Source organism: Solea senegalensis, linkage group LG5, assembly GCF_019176455.1.
Source record: "Solea senegalensis isolate Sse05_10M linkage group LG5, IFAPA_SoseM_1, whole genome shotgun sequence".
NCBI classification, from domain to species: Eukaryota; Metazoa; Chordata; class Actinopteri; order Pleuronectiformes; family Soleidae; genus Solea; species Solea senegalensis.
In genome coordinates this window covers 7,952,081-7,972,939 of record NC_058025.1, presented here as the reverse complement: position 1 = coordinate 7,972,939, position 20,859 = coordinate 7,952,081, and the positions used below count along the sequence as shown (strand labels likewise).

General features: G+C 40.1%; 6 protein-coding genes across 11 annotated transcripts in view; 2 read left to right on the top strand and 4 right to left on the bottom strand.

Annotated features, from left to right (window-relative positions):
• Positions 1–2: 2 nt before the first annotated feature.
• alkbh2 (alkB homolog 2, alpha-ketoglutarate dependent dioxygenase) lies at positions 3–3,481 on the bottom strand. 2 transcript variants are annotated; one of them, XM_044026283.1, is made up of 4 exons: positions 3,358–3,481; positions 1,478–1,812; positions 1,200–1,398; positions 3–703 (listed from the first exon to the last, which is right to left on the bottom strand). In XM_044026283.1, the coding sequence occupies exons 2-4, from the start codon at positions 1,755–1,757 to the stop codon at positions 388–390; spliced, it is 795 nt and encodes a 264-aa protein (XP_043882218.1). In that variant the 5' UTR covers positions 1,758–1,812; positions 3,358–3,481; the 3' UTR covers positions 3–387. The 2 variants fall into 2 exon arrangements, with proteins under 2 accessions (XP_043882218.1, XP_043882219.1); XM_044026284.1 differs by lacking the exon at positions 3,358–3,481 and adding an exon at positions 2,822–2,843.
• On the top strand, positions 2,147–5,883 carry unga (uracil DNA glycosylase a). Of its 3 annotated transcripts, none has more exons than XM_044026282.1 (7): positions 2,147–2,662; positions 3,396–3,596; positions 4,131–4,226; positions 4,353–4,450; positions 4,536–4,624; positions 4,758–4,936; positions 5,465–5,883. In XM_044026282.1, exons 1-7 carry the CDS (start codon positions 2,576–2,578, stop codon positions 5,603–5,605), a joined length of 891 nt encoding a protein of 296 aa, XP_043882217.1. In that variant the 5' UTR covers positions 2,147–2,575; the 3' UTR covers positions 5,606–5,883. The 3 variants fall into 3 exon arrangements, with proteins under 3 accessions (XP_043882217.1, XP_043882216.1, XP_043882215.1); XM_044026281.1 differs by lacking the exon at positions 2,147–2,662 and adding an exon at positions 2,677–3,129; XM_044026280.1 differs by lacking the exon at positions 2,147–2,662 and having other exon boundaries at positions 3,154–3,596.
• Positions 5,884–6,543: 660 nt separating this feature from the next.
• pxmp2 (peroxisomal membrane protein 2) lies at positions 6,544–10,056 on the top strand. Its single transcript, XM_044025352.1, has 5 exons — positions 6,544–6,744; positions 7,626–7,748; positions 8,720–8,882; positions 9,389–9,508; positions 9,600–10,056. Exons 1-5 carry the CDS (start codon positions 6,635–6,637, stop codon positions 9,666–9,668), a joined length of 585 nt encoding a protein of 194 aa, XP_043881287.1. The 5' UTR covers positions 6,544–6,634; the 3' UTR covers positions 9,669–10,056.
• A 3,988-nt stretch (positions 10,057–14,044) lies between these two features.
• Positions 14,045–16,554, bottom strand: isg15 (ISG15 ubiquitin like modifier). Its single transcript, XM_044026295.1, has 2 exons — positions 15,854–16,554; positions 14,045–15,452 (listed from the first exon to the last, which is right to left on the bottom strand). Exon 2 carries the CDS (start codon positions 15,438–15,440, stop codon positions 14,961–14,963), a length of 480 nt encoding a protein of 159 aa, XP_043882230.1. The 5' UTR covers positions 15,441–15,452; positions 15,854–16,554; the 3' UTR covers positions 14,045–14,960.
• Positions 16,555–16,723: 169 nt separating this feature from the next.
• gatc (glutamyl-tRNA amidotransferase subunit C) lies at positions 16,724–18,274 on the bottom strand. Its single transcript, XM_044026294.1, has 5 exons — positions 17,941–18,274; positions 17,796–17,846; positions 17,161–17,330; positions 16,958–17,061; positions 16,724–16,869 (listed from the first exon to the last, which is right to left on the bottom strand). Exons 1-5 carry the CDS (start codon positions 18,118–18,120, stop codon positions 16,808–16,810), a joined length of 567 nt encoding a protein of 188 aa, XP_043882229.1. The 5' UTR covers positions 18,121–18,274; the 3' UTR covers positions 16,724–16,807.
• A 1,930-nt stretch (positions 18,275–20,204) lies between these two features.
• sgsm1a (small G protein signaling modulator 1a) overlaps positions 20,205–20,859 on the bottom strand; it is a 29,361-nt gene continuing 28,706 nt past the window's right edge. For all 3 annotated transcript variants that reach the window (XM_044026286.1, XM_044026287.1, XM_044026288.1), the window contains one exon: positions 20,205–20,561. In XM_044026286.1, the coding sequence (XP_043882221.1) occupies positions 20,473–20,561 (89 nt within the window). In that variant the 3' untranslated portion in view covers positions 20,205–20,472. The remainder of the gene's footprint in view (positions 20,562–20,859) is intronic.

Here is a 20,859-nt window from a genome sequence, read left to right as displayed (position 1 = left end):
TCTGTGCTTAAGGGTTTTATTTATCAAAGCAGGATAAAGATTTATGACAACCACTACTGTCTTTCATTAGACATGTCCATGTCCAAGACCAAGTACCCACTCAACTTAAACAGGGAATCTCTAAATAAATTGTATGACTCGACCACAACAAAGGAGCAGTAACCTGTAATTGTCAAAATAATAAATAAAGCTTCTGAATTGCGTGAGATGTTTTGAATTAAAAAGCTCTGGAAATGTCAAATGGTTATTTCTATTTGATGCATCTTAATTTTGTTGAATGCAGCATCACCTGTAATAACCTTCTCTTTATTTTAAACCAATATGAAGCTGAGTTAACTGAACAATATCAATCTCTCTGTCAAAGCTCATTCATTCATTTATTTACCGTCACTTCTTGCCGTCCTGTGCGATGCGTCTAAAGGTGAGGTTGACGCGAGGCACAAGGACCTTCTTGCGCACAGGAAGGCCGTGGTACCAAAACGTGTTGGTCGGCGGGTTCATGAGGAGCAGGCTTCCGTGAGCGAGCTCCAACCTGACTGGTTCGATCTGTCGTCGGGGCTGGCTCTGTTTCCCCCGAGCGTCTCTGTGTCTGAAGATAAAGTCTCGTGCTGCTCCCAGGGAGACAGAGGCGATGGGACAAAGAGGGTCCAGCTCCTTTTCATCATCGCGATGCTCACCCATGTGGTCCTGCCCATCTTTGTACCTGTGGTGACACATCAAACTGTGATGCTTACAGTGGAGGATTTTCAAGTATGACTTGAATTTAAAAAAACTTGGGAGACCACGGACATAATGCACTTTGTAACCAATTTTCAATCCTGAGAAAGCACAGAGTAGATGATCCAGTCAACATGATTTAACGTGACTTCAGAATATAAACAGACATGGAGGCAGACTGTTGTCCTCAGTTAATAGCTGTTGTGTGTGCTGAGAAACACAAAACAACTGTGGATGAAGTCATGGCTGAGAAGACGGAATCAACTTGCTTTGCACAATGGTTACAGTTCTAAACAAACGTATGCAGCATCTATTTCCCGGTCAACTCGCTCTCATTGGTCCGATGACGTTAAAATCACGTCTGTTAATCCCTCACACTACAGGATAATTTGGCCAGATTATCTGATCAAATCTGAAGGCACCAGATCAGGACTGAAATCTGACCAATTATCCTCTAGTGTGGGACGGGCCTAATGTCTCACCTGTTGACCAGGACAAAGTTAAATGTCTGTCCTGTAGCTTTGGTGACAGCATTGCGGATGGATTCTAAGGTCGGAGTCCAGGGATAGGCTGAACGAGTCACCCCAGAATAAGTGTAGTTTAGACCTGCGTCTCCGTATGTTGCTTGTTTTCTCGGGATGTTGTGCAGCTTCCCAAACACATGAACCTTTGCTTCTTCCCCTGGTACAAACAAACAGCCACAATTCGTTGTCAGCATTGAAACTTCCGGTCATATCAGTAACAAGAGATTGTGTTGTACCTGTTGCGTACACAACTTCCTCTTCCAGCTGCTGAAAAAGTCGATCTGCTTCTTCTTTGGAGAAGAGTAAAGCATAATCGCAGTCTAGTCCCTCTGACTCTATTTTTTGCCAGGGGACAGGATGTGAGAACTCTGCCAGAGCTTCGTCCTCCTCCTCCTCCTCCTCCCACTTCATCCTCTCATCTTCCAGCAGTTTGACCCTCTTTCTTGGACTTGTTGTTTTGGCATCATCGCTGCTGCAGCAGTGTTTACTCAGCCTCTGATTCACAAACTTCTCCATCGCAGTGACCTGCTCTCTGTGATGCTCTCATGGGATTCATTTGAGTTTTGGAGACCTGGACGACACAAAGGAAGAATGGAGCATTAACACAAATATTTAGATGGATATGATATGTGTGAATGGGTGAAAAGCAGCTCATCAAGACTAGAAAAGCTCTATATAAATACAGACCATTACCAACTCTTCTTCTTCTTATGGTAGTAACGAGTAACAAAGATAGTTAGAGGAAATGTAGTGGAGTAAAAGTAAAAGTTGTTAGAAATATAAATAACAAAGTAAAGCACAGAATTTTGTACTTTTTAGTATTTGTACTTTGTTACATTACAACACTGATAGTAAAGTTATTGTATTTCAAGTCAATAGATAATGTAAAAAGCGTAGCATAGCAAGTGCATAAGTGAAGGCAAATGTTTCTGTGATTATTTAGTGCAAGATGGAATTATGTTTAAGAGTTGCTGCTGCATTCTGATCTGATCTGATCAGAGAATTCCCTTCTTACAAAGTCTGAGTTTGATTCTGACATTTTAGTTTGAAGTCCTGGAACTTAGAATGTTCATATCCCCTCTGCTTTAATTCCTTGTTAAAAGCTGCTTTAACTCACTCTTGTGGTCAAACTCGTGATGTTTTTTTAAATTATTTTTAAGAGAGACTAGCTGCTTGTTTGGCCTTGTTTTCCATGAGTCTGGTCTCGCGAGATCTGGCAACACAGACCAGTAGTGACCAGGGATTCCGTCGCTGTTTTACCTTTTATTTTTGTAGTAACTGGGTTAATTTAGTGGAACAAAAAGTGACTGGCCACTAAGAGGCTGCTCAACAAGATGCTTGGTCAGAAAAAGACCCGTTCCCTGTCGAAAAAGCGGATTTACAAGGAGTTAAATGAGACCGAGGATGACAATAACGGCCCGGTGAGTGTCATCTACATGTAAAAGCAACCAAAACGTAACATTTTGCTGAATTTAAAGTAATGCAAGGCAACATTTGTGCCTTAACAAACATGCGTCATTATAATTGTACTGTTTTATGGACTGGAAATGTGGTGAACGGTCGCTCTATCCTTTTCCTACTTTGGCTGTTTCCTCCGCCTCACATGAGTCGGATGTTTTGAATACAGCCCTGCTCATTACCATAACACTGTGACGTTGTTGACGTCACTGTGTTGGCGCCAAACACTTCAGGGGTAAGGCGTGCGTTCACGTGAGGACTGCTTCGCTGTTTTATCTTTTTAATTTTTATTTTTACACTGCAGCTGGCCGCTAAAGCGCTGCGCAACAAGATGATTGGTCAGAAAACTATCAATTCATTTTTCTCGCCCGTGTCGAAAAAGCGCATTTCTAAGGAGTTAAATGAAACCGAAGATGAAAATAAAAACCCGGTGAGTGTCACGTTAATACTCCTCTCCATGGAAAAACAACCTCAACGTCACGTTTTGCTGTAATTAAACTCGATATAAGTAACTCTGTAAAAAAAATTTGAGCCAGGCTACGTTCACGAACACCTCCGTGTTGTTGTTGCACGTTGTTAAAAATGAAAGCGGTGATTCGCGTGGGAATGTTTTCCCTCCGCTCTGTGAGGCCAGTGTGTCTTCATACTCGACTCTCACCTGCTCTGTTTTCTGCTCCACACACTCAAACTGTGCAGAAGAAGCTGAAATCGTCAGCGGGGGATTCAGGAACTTCCAGCCAGCCTGCAGCGCCTCTGTCCGCGGAGCAGCTCGACCAGATCTCCCGCAACAAGAAAGCGGCGCTGGAGAAACTCGCTTCCGCTCAGACACCGCGAGGTTTCGGGGAGAGTTGGAGGAAAGGATTGTGTGCAGAATTTGGAAAGCCCTACTTCAAAAAAGTGAGACAAGTCACAGCACTGCTGCTGTATTTAGTTATTTAATTGATTCAAAATGGTCAAATATTTGGGTCCATATAATATACAAACCAACTACATTAGTTCTAAACCAATTTATAAGACAAAATATATTACAAAAGTTGTCTCCATATTTTCCCGCATATGCTGTGTGAACGGGTCATACACAGTATATGCAAAAAATGTATGTAGTCTTCTGGTTTTCCACCTGAAGCCAACCAGCAAATAAGAATAAAGTGAAGAGCCACTAGAGGGTGACTTTGAATGAAAGTCTATGGGAAAATGAGCCCACTTTGTTAATGTTTAATGTCAGGATAACAGGTCCTATTGGTCGTCCCTTCTTTAGATTTTACTTTTATCATCTCACAGTCACTCGCTGTATGATCGTGTTTGTTTACTATTTCAGTAAATCCAGTTTTAGGGTCTCTCTCCTGGTCCTGTTCAAGAACACGCCACACATCACCCTTCCTTTATCTTGTTATGAACACTTTGTAAATTGGTTTCATCCCTCTTTCACAGTTGATGGCATTTGTGTCTGACGAGAGGAAAAGCCACACAGTCTATCCACCTGCTGACGACGTCTTTACCTGGACACAAATGTGTGACATTAAAGATGTAAGTGAAACAGCTCTGACATTAACACTTTACCTTTATGGACTTTGAGAACTCTATGTATTTATTTTTCTTGAAAAGAAAAGGCATTTAGAGCATTATACATCGTCTTTCTTTCTCCATCTCCAGGTCAAAGTGGTGATTCTTGGCCAGGATCCATATCATGGTCCGAATCAAGCTCACGGTTTGTGCTTCAGTGTTAAAAGACCAGTGCCTCCTCCTCCCAGGTGTGAAGCATCCCTATTGTTGTACAGTTTTGTTAAATAGTCTAAATTAAATGGTGCTAATATGTCCCTGTGCATTAATATCCAGTTTGGAGAATATGTACAAAGAGCTGGTTACAGACATCGAAGGCTTCCAGCACCCTGGACATGGAGATCTGACTGAGTGGGCCAAACAAGGTAACTTTTTACAGAAACAGTCTGAGTATTTACACACAGTGTAAATATCTGTGCAAGCCTCATTCCATCCTCAGCCTAACACAAGAAAACAGCTGTCGGTCATTTAACAAACCTGCTGTGACCTTCTTCTCAGGTGTGTTGCTGCTCAACGCTGTGTTGACCGTCAGAGCGCACCAGGCCAACTCCCACAAAAACAACGGCTGGGAGACGTTCACCGACGCTGTGGTGCAGTGGCTCAGCAACAACCAGGAGGGTCTGGTCTTCATGCTGTGGGGTGCTTATGCTCAAAAGAAAGGCGCCACGATTAACAGGGTGTGTATACACTTTTGGTTTTTATTACATTTAAAAGTCACTGTGACGTCAAAACAGCAACATTTTCATGCTTAAATAATGTTTGTTGCCAGAAATGTCACCTACACGACCACATACAACCCATTATAATGTCACAAGAGACATTTTGAAATGCTGTTATTGGATTTTCGATGTTCCTGTCATAGACCAACTTCAAGCTTCTACCCTCATGTTGTTTGTTTCTTTTGCCCCTGAGCAAAACAATTAGTTACTCTAAATCTTTCATCAGCTATCAGACAACTAAACTTGGATCTGTGTCAATTTTACTAATTTTAGTAGTCTTTGGGGTCAATTTGACTGAATATGGTAATCTTTGGGGTAAATTTTTACTAATTTTAGTAGTCTTTGAGGTCAATTTTACTGAATATGGTAATCTTTTGGTCAATGTTTTAGTGTTAATGGATGAGTTCTAATTTTTTTTCTGTGTGAGCTTTAAATTGTGTGTCTGTGTTTTAACATAATATTTAATGTTTCACACTCTGTTTATAGAAACGCCACCATGTGCTTCAGGCTGTGCATCCCTCTCCCTTGTCTGCTCACCGTGGATTCTTTGGGTGCAGGCATTTCTCAAAGGCCAACGAGCTGCTTGAGGAATCTGGAAAGTCTCCCATAGACTGGAAGGCACTTTAAGTTACAATGAATATCAGGTTCTCTAACATGTAGGATAATCAACTACTGAACCAAAACCCACTAACAACCAGCTCATTATGTTGTAAATATGTTAATGTTTGTTTAAGCCCCTAAGCTTGGCCATTAAAGTTTGTTTATTTGTTTTTACTGACGTGTCAGATCCATTGAGTTGGAAGTTGTGTTGAAAACGTCTCTGGAGTTTCTCATTGCACTAAAATCTAGCATTTCCTGCAGAATGTTCCTGCCAAAACCATTAAACTATCATGTTTGAGTTTAAAGTGTTTCTATGTGTAATTTGACCAGTGGATGTCCATCACCGAGATTCAGAGACGACTCAGATTTACACTGATGAATAATTTTACATTCCTGAATTGATCCACAGGTGTTTAAACTGGCAGAAAAGATGGACTACCTTAAGATACTCTGTTTTAAAATTATTGTAATGTTTTTTAAAGCTGTAATTGCTATACTACAAAAAAAACCATGGCAAGGTATAATTTTCTGTCCGTGGAAAATGATGCCCACCTTTATAGTTTACCTTTTTATTGGTTTCTCATTTATTTCTCCCTTTATATTTTTGCACATTTTACTCCCGGGTATTTTACATCATTATTCGAGCGCAAGGTGCGTAGTAGCGAGTAGCCCATATTATTTATTTATGTACACACTATAACCTACAGTAAATGCTACCTCAGGAACTGTTGGCATCACATTGCTCTGATCCACCGCATGGTGGCAGTGTGGTAACCAGAGTTAAGTGGCTCGACTACTGAGGTTCTACACTGTATTGCTTTTAAAAACAATCTTAGACACAAGTTTTTTTCACATTTTAATGGTAAAAATTATGAAAGATACAAAAAAGAAGAGAATTTCGATAAAATCCGTTCTAGACGTTGACGTCAGGGCGTGGCTCCGCTTGTGACGCAATTACGTAACCAGGAAGTGGTTTGGCGGAGTCCCTTCTTTCTCAGTTTGAGCCTGGTCCTGGTAATGCTGGTTCGGCTCGTACGGTGACAGAACTCGGTGAAGATGCCTGTGGAGAGTCGGCCAGTCCGGGACGCGTCCATACATTTCCGTTTACTGCAGCAGTATCTGCTTCTCCTGAAGAAATACCCCATTCTCACCAAGTCTGTGACCAGGTTAGTGGAATTTGACTCTTGTTTGGAACAACAACCTGCTGCTGCTGCTGCTATTAAGAATTCTCCTTCACTAAAAAGACCAAACAACTGCAGAAGAGTTTATGTACAGTTGCGATAAATGCAATAATTTGACTGTTTTGTTTGCACTGATCAAACACTTGTTTATCAGCTCATTGCTTTTAGCCAATCAGCATCTGTCTGGAGAAACTCCCCTCACAATTTACTGTCAAATAACCAGAGAATAAACGTCAGAGAACGCAAACAAACCTTTGTCAAGGCAACTTAGTGTCACACAGTGCCAATATAATGAATTTGCCTGCAAGGTTAACTAATTGTTATAAAGTAATCCTGACTCTGATCATCACCAAAATGTTTCAATTTCTGCCTTTTGGGATTATGGCTTTTTTGATTTTTCAGCTTCTTAAAGGTTTTGTTAAATATTTGCTGGTTTTCTTTGCTCTAAAATCAGGAAAACTGAATATTTTTGGGTTGGGGACAAAAACAAGACATTAAGAACATCATCATTGACGTTTTTCAACATTTTCTGACATTTCACGGACCAAACAAGTACTACTGAAAAATCTCTTCAAGGTCTTCCTTTCGAATTCCCTCCACAAGTTTCCATTTTCATAATAATAACCGTGTTCATCTCGTGTTTCCACACTGGACGTCTTTTTTGGTGCATAATTGAAAAAACTTTTCCCTGTATCTAGAATGACCTTGACCTCCCTGACCTTTCCCCCCATGACCTCAAAGTACTCTAACCGTAATTAATAAAATTTTTGGTATACAAGCTTCCTCTGGTGGGACATGAAGGAGAATCAGACGTATTTTATGAATTAACTGCTTCATATTTTGTGTGTGTGTTCTTGATTTTTCAGTGGAATCCTCTCCGCTTTAGGAAATCTTTTGTCTCAGACTTTGGAGGCAAGAAAAAAGGCCAAGAATGGAGCCCCAGTGGACGGGATTGACACAACTGCAGCTGCACACTACGCCATATATGGGTGAGACTTACTGTATGTCGCATAGTAAAATAACCATTGACCTGTTTCAGTTCTGTCGGACTATGGCGTAGGAAACGTTGAAGAACCAGCAATGTTGTTAAAATGGTCTATAAACATAAAATTAGAATGCAAAGTCTCTATAAGGCAAACTTAAGAGTGTCAGGGGGCCACTTTGAAATCTGAAAATCCTCTAAGGTCCAAACCCAAACCTCAAATCACGAGTCTGATCAACACACAAGACTAGGATCAATAATTGTTGTAGTTGTTTTCATGATGGGACACAAAGATTCAGTGCAGGTTAATAATCTGTCCACTTAACTACATTTCAGAACTTGCATATCCTTCAACACATGTATGTGGTTTCAGCTAGGCTCTGTGTCATATTTTTAAATGTTTAAAGGTAAAAAAGTAAAAAACAGTAGTTTTTTTATTTACTGACCTTTCACTGCCCACCTGCAGTGTCGTCTTTGTCCACTAGAGGGCAATAGCCCACACGTTGGGAATCACTGCTGTCAGGGAGGGATCGTCATTGTTATGCATTTTTGATGCTTATTATGAATCAGTGTGGGCCTTTTTGTTTCAAACAAAACTCAATAATGAGCAAAAAAAGTGTCTGAATCACAAATATACACAATATTGTTAGTGGTATAGTGGTATAAGTAAATGTGGACAGGCTGTAAATTCAAGGCGTAGATACAAATACTGACACACACACAAATACTTTTTTTGGGATGTATATACATCCAAAAAATGGAGCATTTATTTGTGGTTCAGGGTTTTTCTAGTCTCATTATATGACATTTGTGAATTTTCTGCCTTGACCTGGATTATTTTAATGCAAAAACCTTATTTGGCATAACATTTTCATTAGTTTTGAACTCTCTTTAACACATTATGACGCTTTAAACTCCATAATTTGCTGTAAACTGCAAACACACTGCTTCCAGTTTAAGTGTTGTTGTCTGTTGCAGGCTGTTGATTACAGGACCAGTGAGTCATTACTTCTACCAGCTGATGGAGGTGTGGTTGCCCACCACTGATCCATACTGTATAGTCAAACGACTGCTACTGGACCGCCTTATTTTTGCCCCTGGCTTTCTTCTCATTTTCTACTTTGTGATGAACATATTAGAGGTGAGTCATCTTAATAAACACAGCCCATCTTATTTCTCTCATTAAAGGTGCACCTCCTTAAAGTTAAAAGACATGAAATAAACTACAAACAGCTGAGATGACGCCTAGTGTGGGTCAGGCTCTAGGTTCACCCTAATACTGAATTGTCACGTGTTGGACACATGTTGTTTAGCATACACTATATGGACAAAAGTATTGGCACGCTTGGTCAACCATACATTCGTTTGATGAATGATATATGATATCGTCCTCTTTTTTATTTAGACCATTCTTTCCGCCTCTTTTTATAATAGGGGCAATTATATATATTATATAATATAATTTGCTATGCTGTCTCCTTGGGTGAAAACTGGTCCTGTCGGACAATAATTTCAGACCTGACTAAAGGAACATTTGTGTGTTACAGCGGCAGCACAGTTTGTATGCTTTGAATATAATAGATATTTGTATATACTCAAATGTACAAATCTCAGACAGAACAATGTAGTCTTTTCCTCTGTTTCCAGGCGAAAGGATGGGAAGACTTTGAAAAAAAGATGAGGGGAAGTTACATGACTGCCCTGAAGATGAACTGGAAAGTTTGGACTCCCTTTCAGTTCATCAATGTCAACTTTGTGCCTGTTCAGGTATGTACTTCCTGTCTTCCTGCTGAAGAAATGACACAACTGTTTTCCTCCCTCTGTTGTTTGTGTTCACCTGTTTTGTTTTTGCTCTCAGTTCAGAGTGCTGTTTGCCAATGTGATTGCCTTATTTTGGTACGCCTATCTTGCGTCAGTGAGGAAGTGACACTTCCTGAAGATCTCTTCAGAGACTCTGCTTTCAGCGGAAACTGCTCCTCTACAGTGCCTTTGTGTCGCACTTTTATGATTTTCACAGAATGAACATGATACAAAATCAGACTGTTTATTATAACACATACAACAGTTAACCTGTTTCTAATCGGGTCCATAATTTTCATATACATGCAGTTCTATGGACTAACAAATACTGATCCATTAAAAACATTAAAAATGTAGTTTATTTAATTTATTTTTTTATCAAGCCAAATTTGTACAAGATGGTAAATCTAAAAATGAATGAATAGCAAGTTTTAAATATTGTTTTGTTTCTTATTTTGGCCAAATACAGCTCTATTACATTACGGCACATCAAACATGAATGTTTTGTTGCTCTCATACCCGTTATTTTTCTTTTCCAAATGTACATTGTGTAAAATTTAGCAACATTTATTGGTGAAGTTGCATGTTGGCAGCTGTAAATTCTCTCACGTCACACTTCCCCGGAGAACCAGTATGGCCTTCAGTTTCAGTGTCAAAGCTCAAAAGAGCTTGTCCATTCTGGGCTAAAAAAAACAAAAAAACCATGTTGATCCAAAATGGTGGCTTCACATTTTATTTTCAAGGTATTAAAAATAAAAAATAGAATAACTTTAACTTCAATTTCTGACAAATGGAAACAATGTTTCACACTGCACCTGTAACACAGTTGTATGTAATTTGTCAATTTAAAGCTGTAATAGTTTTCATTGTATTGCCAAAATATACATACACACAGAACCACTGATCACACTTATGCACTAGTTTTTTTGAAATAACAATAAAACTGATAAAACAGTTTTTTGTTTATTTGTTGTTGTTTTTTAATAATGAAAAAAGAAAAGAAAAGAAAAAAAATGCAGCCACAACAGCAGCTGAGATGTGAATCACCAGTTTTCCTTTCGGTTTCCATTCTTCCGTCATGACTCCACTAAGGTGTGGGTTTGTAATACTTTTATCTTTAACAATGCTCCAAGGCGTGTTGGGGGATTTCCCAACATGGAGCAGTGAATACTGTAAGTAAATGTTTGTGCTAATGTGCTAAAGTACTGGTCTAAAAATGTACTCAAGTTGAAGTAAAAAGGTAGCTTGTTTAAAATTTATTCTAAGTAAAAGTTACCTTTTTAACAAGGTTGGGGTTCTTTCTTGTATCGTGCAAAAATGACAAGGGGATACAAATCTCACATTAATTGTTGTTAATTGAAAAAAAATTCAAATTAAAGTGCTTTAAATTATGTAAACACATACTGTATCAGTCAAAGGTCACAATGCTTTAACTTTCTCATTCACTCAGGGACCTTAATTAACCCCAAATTACCTGTCACTGATTTTTTTACTCAGCAGCGTATGTGATTTAAAATGTAATGTACAGTTTTCCAAAATAAAAACATACTTAAGTAAAATTAAAATGACTTATTTAGTAATTCATTACTTTCCACCTCTGGTAAATTACATTTTAATTTAAAATATATTGAAATTAGCCGAGTGGTGATACAATTGCGCCAAAATAAAACAAATAATTGTAAAATAAACCTCCTGTTCTGTGGTCTGTCTCTGTGATGACATCATTTACTGTGACTTTGATGTCATGATGTTTTTTTTTCCCTTTATGTGAGTCAGTGATCCTGACTCCATGGTAAAGTACAGAAGTGAAGGATGTACAAGAGGACGTTTCCTCAGGGACCAGAACATCCCATACCCGTGAAGTATGCAGAGACTGTCCTTTCACCAGAGAAACCTGAGGACCAAACTGTCCTGACACCAAAGACATGTCTATATCTAACACCCATGGAGAAAGAGACACGTGATGGGAAGACTGCCCTGTCACCAGAGGTGTGTCCATTACCTGCAGAGGAGACACCTGATCACCGAACTGTACTGAGACTAAAGACATATCTATCTCCAACACCTGTGGAGGAAGAGACACGTGAAGGCCAGACTGTCCTCTCACCAAAGATGTGTCTATCTCCATCACCCGCAGAGGAAGAGACACCTGATCACCCAACTGTACTGACACCAAAGACATGTCTATCTCCAATATCTGTGGAGGAAGAGACATGTGAAGGCCAGACTGTGCTCTCACCAAAGATGTGTCTATCTCCAACACTTGAGGAGGAAGAGACATGTGAAGGCCAGACTGTCCTCTCCCCAAAGATGTGTCTGTCTCCACACCCACAGAGGAAGAAACACCTGATCACCCAACTGTACTGACACCAAAGACATGTCTATCTCCAACACTAGTGGAGGAAGAGACACGTGAAGGCCAGACTGTCCTCTCACCAAAGATGTGTCTATCTCCATCACCCGCAGAGGAAGAGACACCTGATCACCCAACTGTACTGACACCAAAGACATGTCTATCTCCAACACCTGTGGAGGAAGAGACATGTGAAGGCCAGACTGTGCTCTCACCAAAGATGTGTCTATCTCCAACACTTGTGGAGGAAGAGACACGTGAAGGCCAGACTGTCCTCTCCCCAAAGATGTGTCTGTCTCCAACACTTGTGGAGGAAGAGACACGTGAAGGCCAGACTGTCCTCTCACCAAAGATGTGTCTATCTCCAACACTTGTGGAGGAAGAGACATGTGAAGGCCAGACTGTCCTCTCACCAGAGAAGTGCCTATCTCCTGAGCAAGAAGAGATACCTGGGGACCAAACTGTCCTGACACCAAAGACATGTCTCTTGTCATCAGAGACATGTATGTCTCCGTCAGAGGTGGAAGAAGAGACTCCTCAGCACCAAACTATCCTATCACCAGAGAAGAGCCCATCTCCTGTGGAAGAAGAAACACCTGAGGACCAAACATGTCTGTCTCCCTCATGTGTGGAGCAAGAGACACCTGAGGAGCAAACTGTCCTGTCCCAAGAGACATGTCTGTCTCCACCACCTGGGGATGAAGAGACACCTGAAGCGCAGACTGTCCTGACTCCAGAGTCATGCCTGTTTCCAGCACTTGTGGAGGAAGAGTTACCTGAGGACCAAACTGTACTGATACTAGAGACATGTCCATCGCTTGTGAAAGTGGAGACACCTGAAGCCCAGACTGCCCTGACTACAGAAATGTGTTTGTCTTCAGCACATGTGGATGGAGAGTTGCCTGAGGACCAAACTGTTCTGACACTAAAGACAAGTCTGTCTCCTTCACCTGTAAACGAGGAGACACCTGTATCCCAGACTGCCCTGACTACAGAAACATGTTTGTCTTCAGCACATTTGGAGGAAGAGTTACCTGAGGACCAAACTGTACTGACACTAAAGACACGTCCGTCTCCACCTAAAAACCAATCTGCCCCGATTCCAGAGACACATCTATCTTCCACAAATGTGGTGAAAGAGACACCTGGGGATCAGACCGTCCTGAAGACGGAGACAGGGAAACCTTTGGCTGCAGTGGAGACTGATCTGTCTCAACAGGCTTTAATTCAGATGTCTGAGTTTGAATTAAATCAACTGCTGCATGAGCAGCAGATGAGGCTCAATGATGAGGAACAAAAGTACAATAACCTGACAAATGAGCTCGAGAGCCTGAGGAGCCACTTCACAACAGTGAGTCAGGAGAAATCCACCCTTGTTAATGAACTGTCTGCAATGATGAAGCTGGAGCAGGCTGTTGTTATGAAGACCAAAGAACTAGAGAAGGCTCTTCAAGACGTGACAAAGAAACATGTGGTGGAGGATCGTCTCGCCACACAAATGAAACTGAAATCTGATCTCACTGCCGCTCTGACCCAAGCCCAAAACAACCTGGAAGAGTTCACTTCCCAGTGGGAGCAGGACAAGTCCCAACTGCAGGAAGAACACGCCAAGGAAACCTCCGAACTAAAGGCTGCTTTTCTTCACATTAAAGAAGAGGGAAGGAAGGAGAGACTGAAGTGGCAGAGTGAGATGTCCACTCTCCTGGACTCTTTGAACACCAACAACCAAGCTCTACGAGACACAGAGGAGAAGGCTGAGAAGTTTACAGAGAAAATGATGAGGAGAATTGCAGGTTTGGAGAGCACGATTCAAGAGGTCCAGAGCAAAAGGGATAAGAAGGGGTCTGTGAGGAGACGACTGTGCGGCTTCTTAAAAAGAACTGGAGGGAAAAAATCTCACTCTCAACTCTGAATCGTTTTACCTCAGTTTACCGTTTAGTTTGCTTTGACCGCTTTTACACTTTCTCCCCCAACAGTATCTACACCAAACAAACAGGAATGTTCAGTGGGACTGCACTATCGCACTTCACGATTTTGTGTTTTCAGTATGGAACGCGATAGACGCTCCATACTGTTCATTTCCAGTCATTTGAAACTGATGTAGTGTTAAAACCATTTTGTGTAAATAAAGGAAGACAGTGATGAAAATGTATTATTAACTCAGTTTAATGTACATTCCAAAATTCATTTTTTAATGCATGAATGAGACATTGAAGGTACATAAATCAAACTTTACCTACTAAAATAGTTTTTATCAAAATAAAATATGGTCATGCTGTGTACATGACAAAGTTGCAGGTTATAGCCAAAAACAAATAACAATAATACATTACAACTTTGGCGTCCCCTATCACGTACGCCATGCGACATTTAAAAATAACCTTCAATAACTTTAGATCCTCAACTGGTTCACAGTGACCACCAAGTTTCAAGATGATCGGACCAAAGCTCGAGGACAAGTTTGTTCAAATACCATTGGTGCTTGGTCTTCCTGTAGGACCCACTTCCAATTTTTGACCCTTTTCCACGCGTACATTTTCACCAGGATTGACGCGGTTGCAGGTCTGTTAATTTTGGAGTATGTTCAGGCCCTCACAAATGCAATTCATTTGGAGGATGACACATTTAGGAATGCATACAGGTCATTTAAGGTTATTTGATGATTATTATCAATGTTTTCCAAATGATTTTGTACAAAGCAAATTAGATATTCCAAGATATATGATGGATAAAATCTCAACTTTTATTTTATGCATACTATTTAAAACACATACATCTTAAAAGGTACAGTGTGTAGGACATTGCAACGTCGATCAGTGAGGTTGCTCTTCCCATTCAAGCACGTAGGAGAACCTACAGTAGGGGTTAAGGTATTAAGTTTGTCAATTAAAAACATGATGGTCCAACATGGAGAAGAACCAGCTCCTGCTGTAAAAGGCAAAAGATGATAATTATTCTATATTCCATTTCTGCCTAATGGAAATCCATTTAACTAAACTTAACACACTGGACTTTTAACTTAAAGGCTGGAATGTATTGGGGTGTTGACCCAGTCTCTGGGAATGACTAAATCCCTGCTCTGCCTCCTCTCAGACGCAGCAGCAGGTCAATGGTGCTCAAAGCTTGAACGTTGTAATCGGACAGTTTCCCTGCAGTCATCTCTCTGCTTTGGAAGACGAGCCTCTGTTGACTCTCTGCCACCCCCTCTCTGCACTGCACCCTGTGCTTGAAGTCGCTCACCGTCTCGTCAGGTGTGATGTCATAGGTGCTCAGCTGGTTCTTTTCGTTCCTCAGGAACACCTGGATGGAGACCGGCTCGGTCACCAGCAGGGACAACCTGGAGCCAGACTGCAGGCCGTAGGAGCCGATGGTCTTGGTGTCGTCGCTCAGATCTGTCCTCTGACCGTTCACAAACACCAGCCTCTGCCTCTCAATGGGAATCTGCAGCTTCTCTTGGATGAGCTGCTTCAGAAATCCCACAGTCTGCTGAGGCTGCACGATCAGTGAGCAGGACGATCCGTTCAACATAGTAATGATTATCTCCATGATGGAAGAGCTCTGAAAGACAAAATTCAAATAATCAAGCTGAGGAAATGAGTTTTCATAGAGGAAACAACAAAAACTAAAAATCCACTGAAAAGAAGGAATGAAATAAGAGGAAAATACATATACAATGGTAGTAATACAATAAATAAATAAAACTGATAAAAAGAATGAGTGTATGTAGCAATGAAACTGAATATTTAAATAGATTCAGTCAGTACAAAATGAAACAATGAAATAAGACACATTTATATTCTGTTACTCTCAGGTCTGAAATAAGGCTGCTCTAGAGATGAAGTCCACAATTACCAAAGGACTTTTGTTGTAATCGTAAGCTGAATGCTCTAGAGAAAATCTGATTTTTAAAAAGTAGCAATAAAACCATTGCAGATTTTAAAAAAAATAACATTTCTTACCTTCTGACACTTGAGAGTAAATTCCTGTGGAAAACCTTGAAGATTTCAGTTGAAAATGTTCAAATATGATGCACAGCAGCAAAGGATTGAACCTCTGACAAAGTGGGAACAGATCACTGTTTATATACAAGCTCAGCATCAGCCGATCTGCACCCTCCCTTCTTTTAAGTTTCGTTTTCCCCCTCTCTGTCTGCCTGGGTTAACTTTCGGTTTCCATTCTCTCCAACATGACTAAGCTGTAGTGGAGGCTAGGAATGTTGTTGTTATAGGACAGACTAAATTGTCCAAGTGGGAAGTTTGCCTCGGGCTTTACAGTGTGTGCAATATAAAAACAGGAAGAACATATACTGACAATACATCTTAAGTAAAAATCATCTGCTCTGCTATCTAGGTGCTGAGGGTTTTAAATGAACAGGGAGACATTATCACAATCTGGAAGGCCATTCTGTGAGTTTACACCTAATAAAACTGTTTTAACAAACAAATGATCAACTCGATTGAGAGGTTTTCTAGTAATAAAATACTAGATGTGCTGATACATGATGATAATTATAATTTGACATGAATATGACAGGTTTAACAACCAGGCGGGCCAGAGCATTATCAGCTCAAATTGAGCGGGGTTTCTAGTAATAAAACAGTAAAGGTGCTGACACATGATGATTTGACTCATTGTAAATAACATAAACACATTTTAAAGGCGATACACCCTCTGACCTAACACTGTTCACTCACCATTTAGTATGAACTGAAACTTAAGAGGTAAAAATTACCAGCAGCTTTTTATTTTTTTCTGTTCTGCTCCAGGACATGATGAAACAACGTTTACCAAACATGCCAGATGTTTTTTTGGCTGCAGATGAGCAGGAATTGACAGAGTATTTTACGTAATTTATTTCTTGGCACTAAGACACATTCATTTACTCAGAAATATCAAGGACAAGTGCATAAATATCAGAACTCTGAGTGTTTCAGGAGGGCAGCCCTCTCTTCTCTCTTTGGTAGAGAAATATTTCCTGTAGAAAAGAAAAAATATAATAATGAGCATTTAAGATTTTATAACATTTTGGTGAATTCAAGAATGGTTTGAAGGTCAATTCTCACCTGGTGGTGCCACAAAATATTCTTCAACTGTGTTTTTGGAGAGGTGAATCAGTTTTTCAGCACAGTTCCCATCAGTCACTGCATCTTCCCTCAGGTATAACGCCCTGAAATGAACATAACCACAGTGACCCCAGTGGGCTTCACAAGAGCTTGTGGTTGTTTCTCACTCACTCACTTCTTTTAAGCAAGCGGCACCATCATACCTGTCCTCTAGAACTGAATCCATTGGCTCAATACCGGTTGTGTCAACAACGTGAAGCTGATCTGCAAATCGAATGGCTTTCTCCAAACACTCCAGTCCCTGTTTGGTTCGGAAATCCACCAAGGCCAGTCGCTCCAGTTTGTCCACCAGGTCTGCAGAGATTTCGGTTGGCTGTCAAATCAAAGAGGTATGGGTGAGAAAAGACAATGAAAAAAACAATTTTATTATACACGGACCAGCTCCTCAAATAAGTACACTGCTGTAGTTCATCTGCTTTAAGGTTCTGAGATGTGAGGTGTGATCTGAGAGAAGTGTTGGAAAGTTATGTGAAGGTAGTGGCCTTTTGACATCTACTCATTGCAATGGTTACTTTCAATGAGCAATTAGCTATTTTTTGTTTCTCAAACTGTGGCAAAAAAAGCCAGAAAGTGTCAACGTTGTCTGATTTGAGACCCAGCTAGTGACGTCATGGTTCTCCCTCTATGCTTTACGTTACTGCCATGTGATTGGTTGATTAGATATTTACGTTACAAAGAGGTTGAACAGGTGTACCTAATAAAGTGGCAGTGAGTGTACAACGCGACTAACATTAAAGCCAGGTGAGGCGTGACGTCACAGCCAGGAGGAGGACATTACCGGGGGAAGTTGGTGCTCTGGTACTGGTTCCCATGTCGCAACCTCTGGTACCTGCAGCAAAGACAAGGTAACAACAAGAGTTAATACGTGTGTACACTGTCTGCTGAATAAACTGACCTCCACCACTGAAACAACAGATGCTAACCTTAGAATTATGGGGTGAAGAGCAGAACAGACGCGTTACATTAATGACGCGGCTCTGAAGGAACCTTCTCCTAGTAAAGTTGAAGTGTCCTTCGCTTTTAAGCAGGTCAAATGAAGACCTGGCACTTTTCAATAACAAGCCACGATACGCTGTCGCGGCGCCGAGACTAACCGCCGACATTTCCACCAACGTCACAAAAACAGCTGAGTTTCACATGTGCAGAAACGAGTGCTACATTTTCCTCTTCTTTATTAGAAAACCGATAAAGTCAACGCTGGAGTTTCATTTATCTACTCGTGACTGAAGCTAACGACCTACAGTGGCTAACTTGTGTAGCAAACGAAAGCGAGATGTCTGACTCCAACGTACTTCCGCCTTCGCTTCTGTGCCAGTACCGCGGTGAAGTATGTCTCCAATTGTTGTCAAAAATGTTGATCAGTGCTTACCAAACCTGGAAATGATGTTCTCGTATGTCTTGATTTGTCCAAAAATCAAAAGTGATTCAGTTTGAATGATTTGGGGCACAATAATCGTTACAGCCCTAGTTGGAAACACAGATCTTCAAATTGCATAAACTATAAACAAATTGGTGCATTTGCATTATTTTTGTAGTTTCCATATCAATAAAAATTGTGTTGTCTTAATACAATGTGTGGCCATTCTTTAAAATAATCTCAAAGAAAAGGTCACTGCTGTCCCACCAAAAAGGGGGTATTTATTGACGGTCCCTTAGTGAATCTTGTATTCTCAAATAGTGGGACGGCCCCCCCTGGGGGTCCGCGGTGAGGTGTCAGAGGGGGCGTGAGAGGCAGGGCAGGACAACTCTTACAGTGGTTTATACAGATAAATAAATACAAATGATCAGGTTCTCAATAGTATTTCAATTCAGAGGGGCGTGAAACCATTTCTGTCCTCTGGGGGGGGAGCATGAAAGAAAATAATAGAGAACCACTGCCTTAAGCTAACTCCACTGCTCATATCACTACTCATTCATTATTTAATATCTTTGATCAAATACAGTAAAATTCACACTCTGTTTTTGGAAAAATAATAATCATTCCATTTTTATTTTTTATTATAAGAACATATAACCATATACATATATAATTAACTCTCAGTATAGAATTTGAATCTGTAACAATACATATGTTGAGCTGGCCACAAAATAAAAAAATATTAGCTACAAACAAGGCAGCATCTGGAAGGGGAAAAAAAAAATTGATGAAAGTATAAATAAATAAATAAATTAGTCAATACATTTTACAATGGATTTTTTTCAGCAGTTAGCATTCACGTCAGGGAAAAGAACACCAATATTAAATGTATTTCACTTCACCACATTCAGGAAAGAACACGTCTTAATGAATCACACAAGCGGTAACTAACATCAGTAACAGAGAGCAATTACAACTAATTTAAGGGGTTTAAAAGCATAAACTTCAAATTTCGTTTTTGACAATCTGTCATACTTCGCCTTTCATTTTCTTGTTTGCTCTTGCCTTGAACCAGAATAATGTGTGGAACAACAAAACTTTTAAATTGATCCTTGTGACTGATTATCACCTGATTGTATGTGATCTTCCTATTTATAGTCATACTCAAACTGAAATAAACATTTGATTTAACAAAAGGGTGCCAGACAGTACAAAAAGGGGTCAGTAAACTGCACAGTTGACAAAATATACATTTGTCCACTCTGACCAGACATCCCTAAGTCACTTAGATAATCAGGTTATGATTCAACAGCTGATAACACAATATAATCCTCATAATTTAACAACACATTTTTCTCTTATTCTAGTACAATTCACACATGACATATTAAGACATACTATTTGGTAGACAAGGCAGCTCAAGAGCATTAATAACACCTTTGGATGCTAAAATCACTGGCATGGTGCTGAAAGCTGGATTATTATGAACACAACATGAGATTGGGTCATCTGTGAGAGTTGATTTAATTTAGGGCAGTTGAAAAAAAGTTCCTGTTTATGTTCTTTCCTTTATTAAGGGATGAGGATAAGGAGGTAACTTGCTGATGTAGCTAATATTTAATCTTGTAGGCTTTGATTATTAAAATAACTGATATAAACTATTATCACAACATAGTATTTATCATAAATATAGTCTCTGGTTTAATTCGGCTCTGCATTTTGGTTTTGAAATATGCAACTAAAATCTCCATCTTCATCTGAAAATAGTAAGTGCACTCGGACCAAGATCAACACTTAAGGGAAGTTTGACAAAAATAATTTGAAATGAAACAGATTTTTTCCCTATTATATTTGTTTTCACTTGAACATACTGACAATTATTAAGTGTAATATTCTCAGACACCTGTCGACAACACATTTAACAAAGTGGATATGGTCAATAAGGCTCATAGCAGCAAAACTGTGATTGTAAAAGGCTTTGTGTGATGTGTGTGTGTGTTGCAGTGGGTGCAAGCAGATGTTCTGGATTTGACTTTTGTGCTGCTACAGCCGGTCCTCCCGCGTTGCTTGGATGAACGAAAGAAGAGAAACAGCACCATCACTTGTTCTCAATCAGCATCTGCACCTTGCACACCAGATCTCTGGCCTGGGTCAAAATCTGCTTTATGTTGTGATGCTCTGCCATTTCTGAAAGACAGAAGAAGAAGAAGAACAGCAAAGGTGAAAAATGGCCTCAGTCATACCAAAAAGCAAAATACTTCTAATGTGACTGTTTACATCTGAAGTGATGTGACAGGCTTTTAGCAGACTGGTAATTGAGCTGATGACTCTACAGCTTTACACAAATCAAATGTTCTAATTTATAACTGTTCGTCAAAGTTGGATGCGTCGTTGATTGAGCAATTGAGCAGGTTTGAATGAAAAGTTTGTGAAGAAAAATCCAGGACATTCATACGGCTTAGGGCCCAGTGTAAACACATAATAA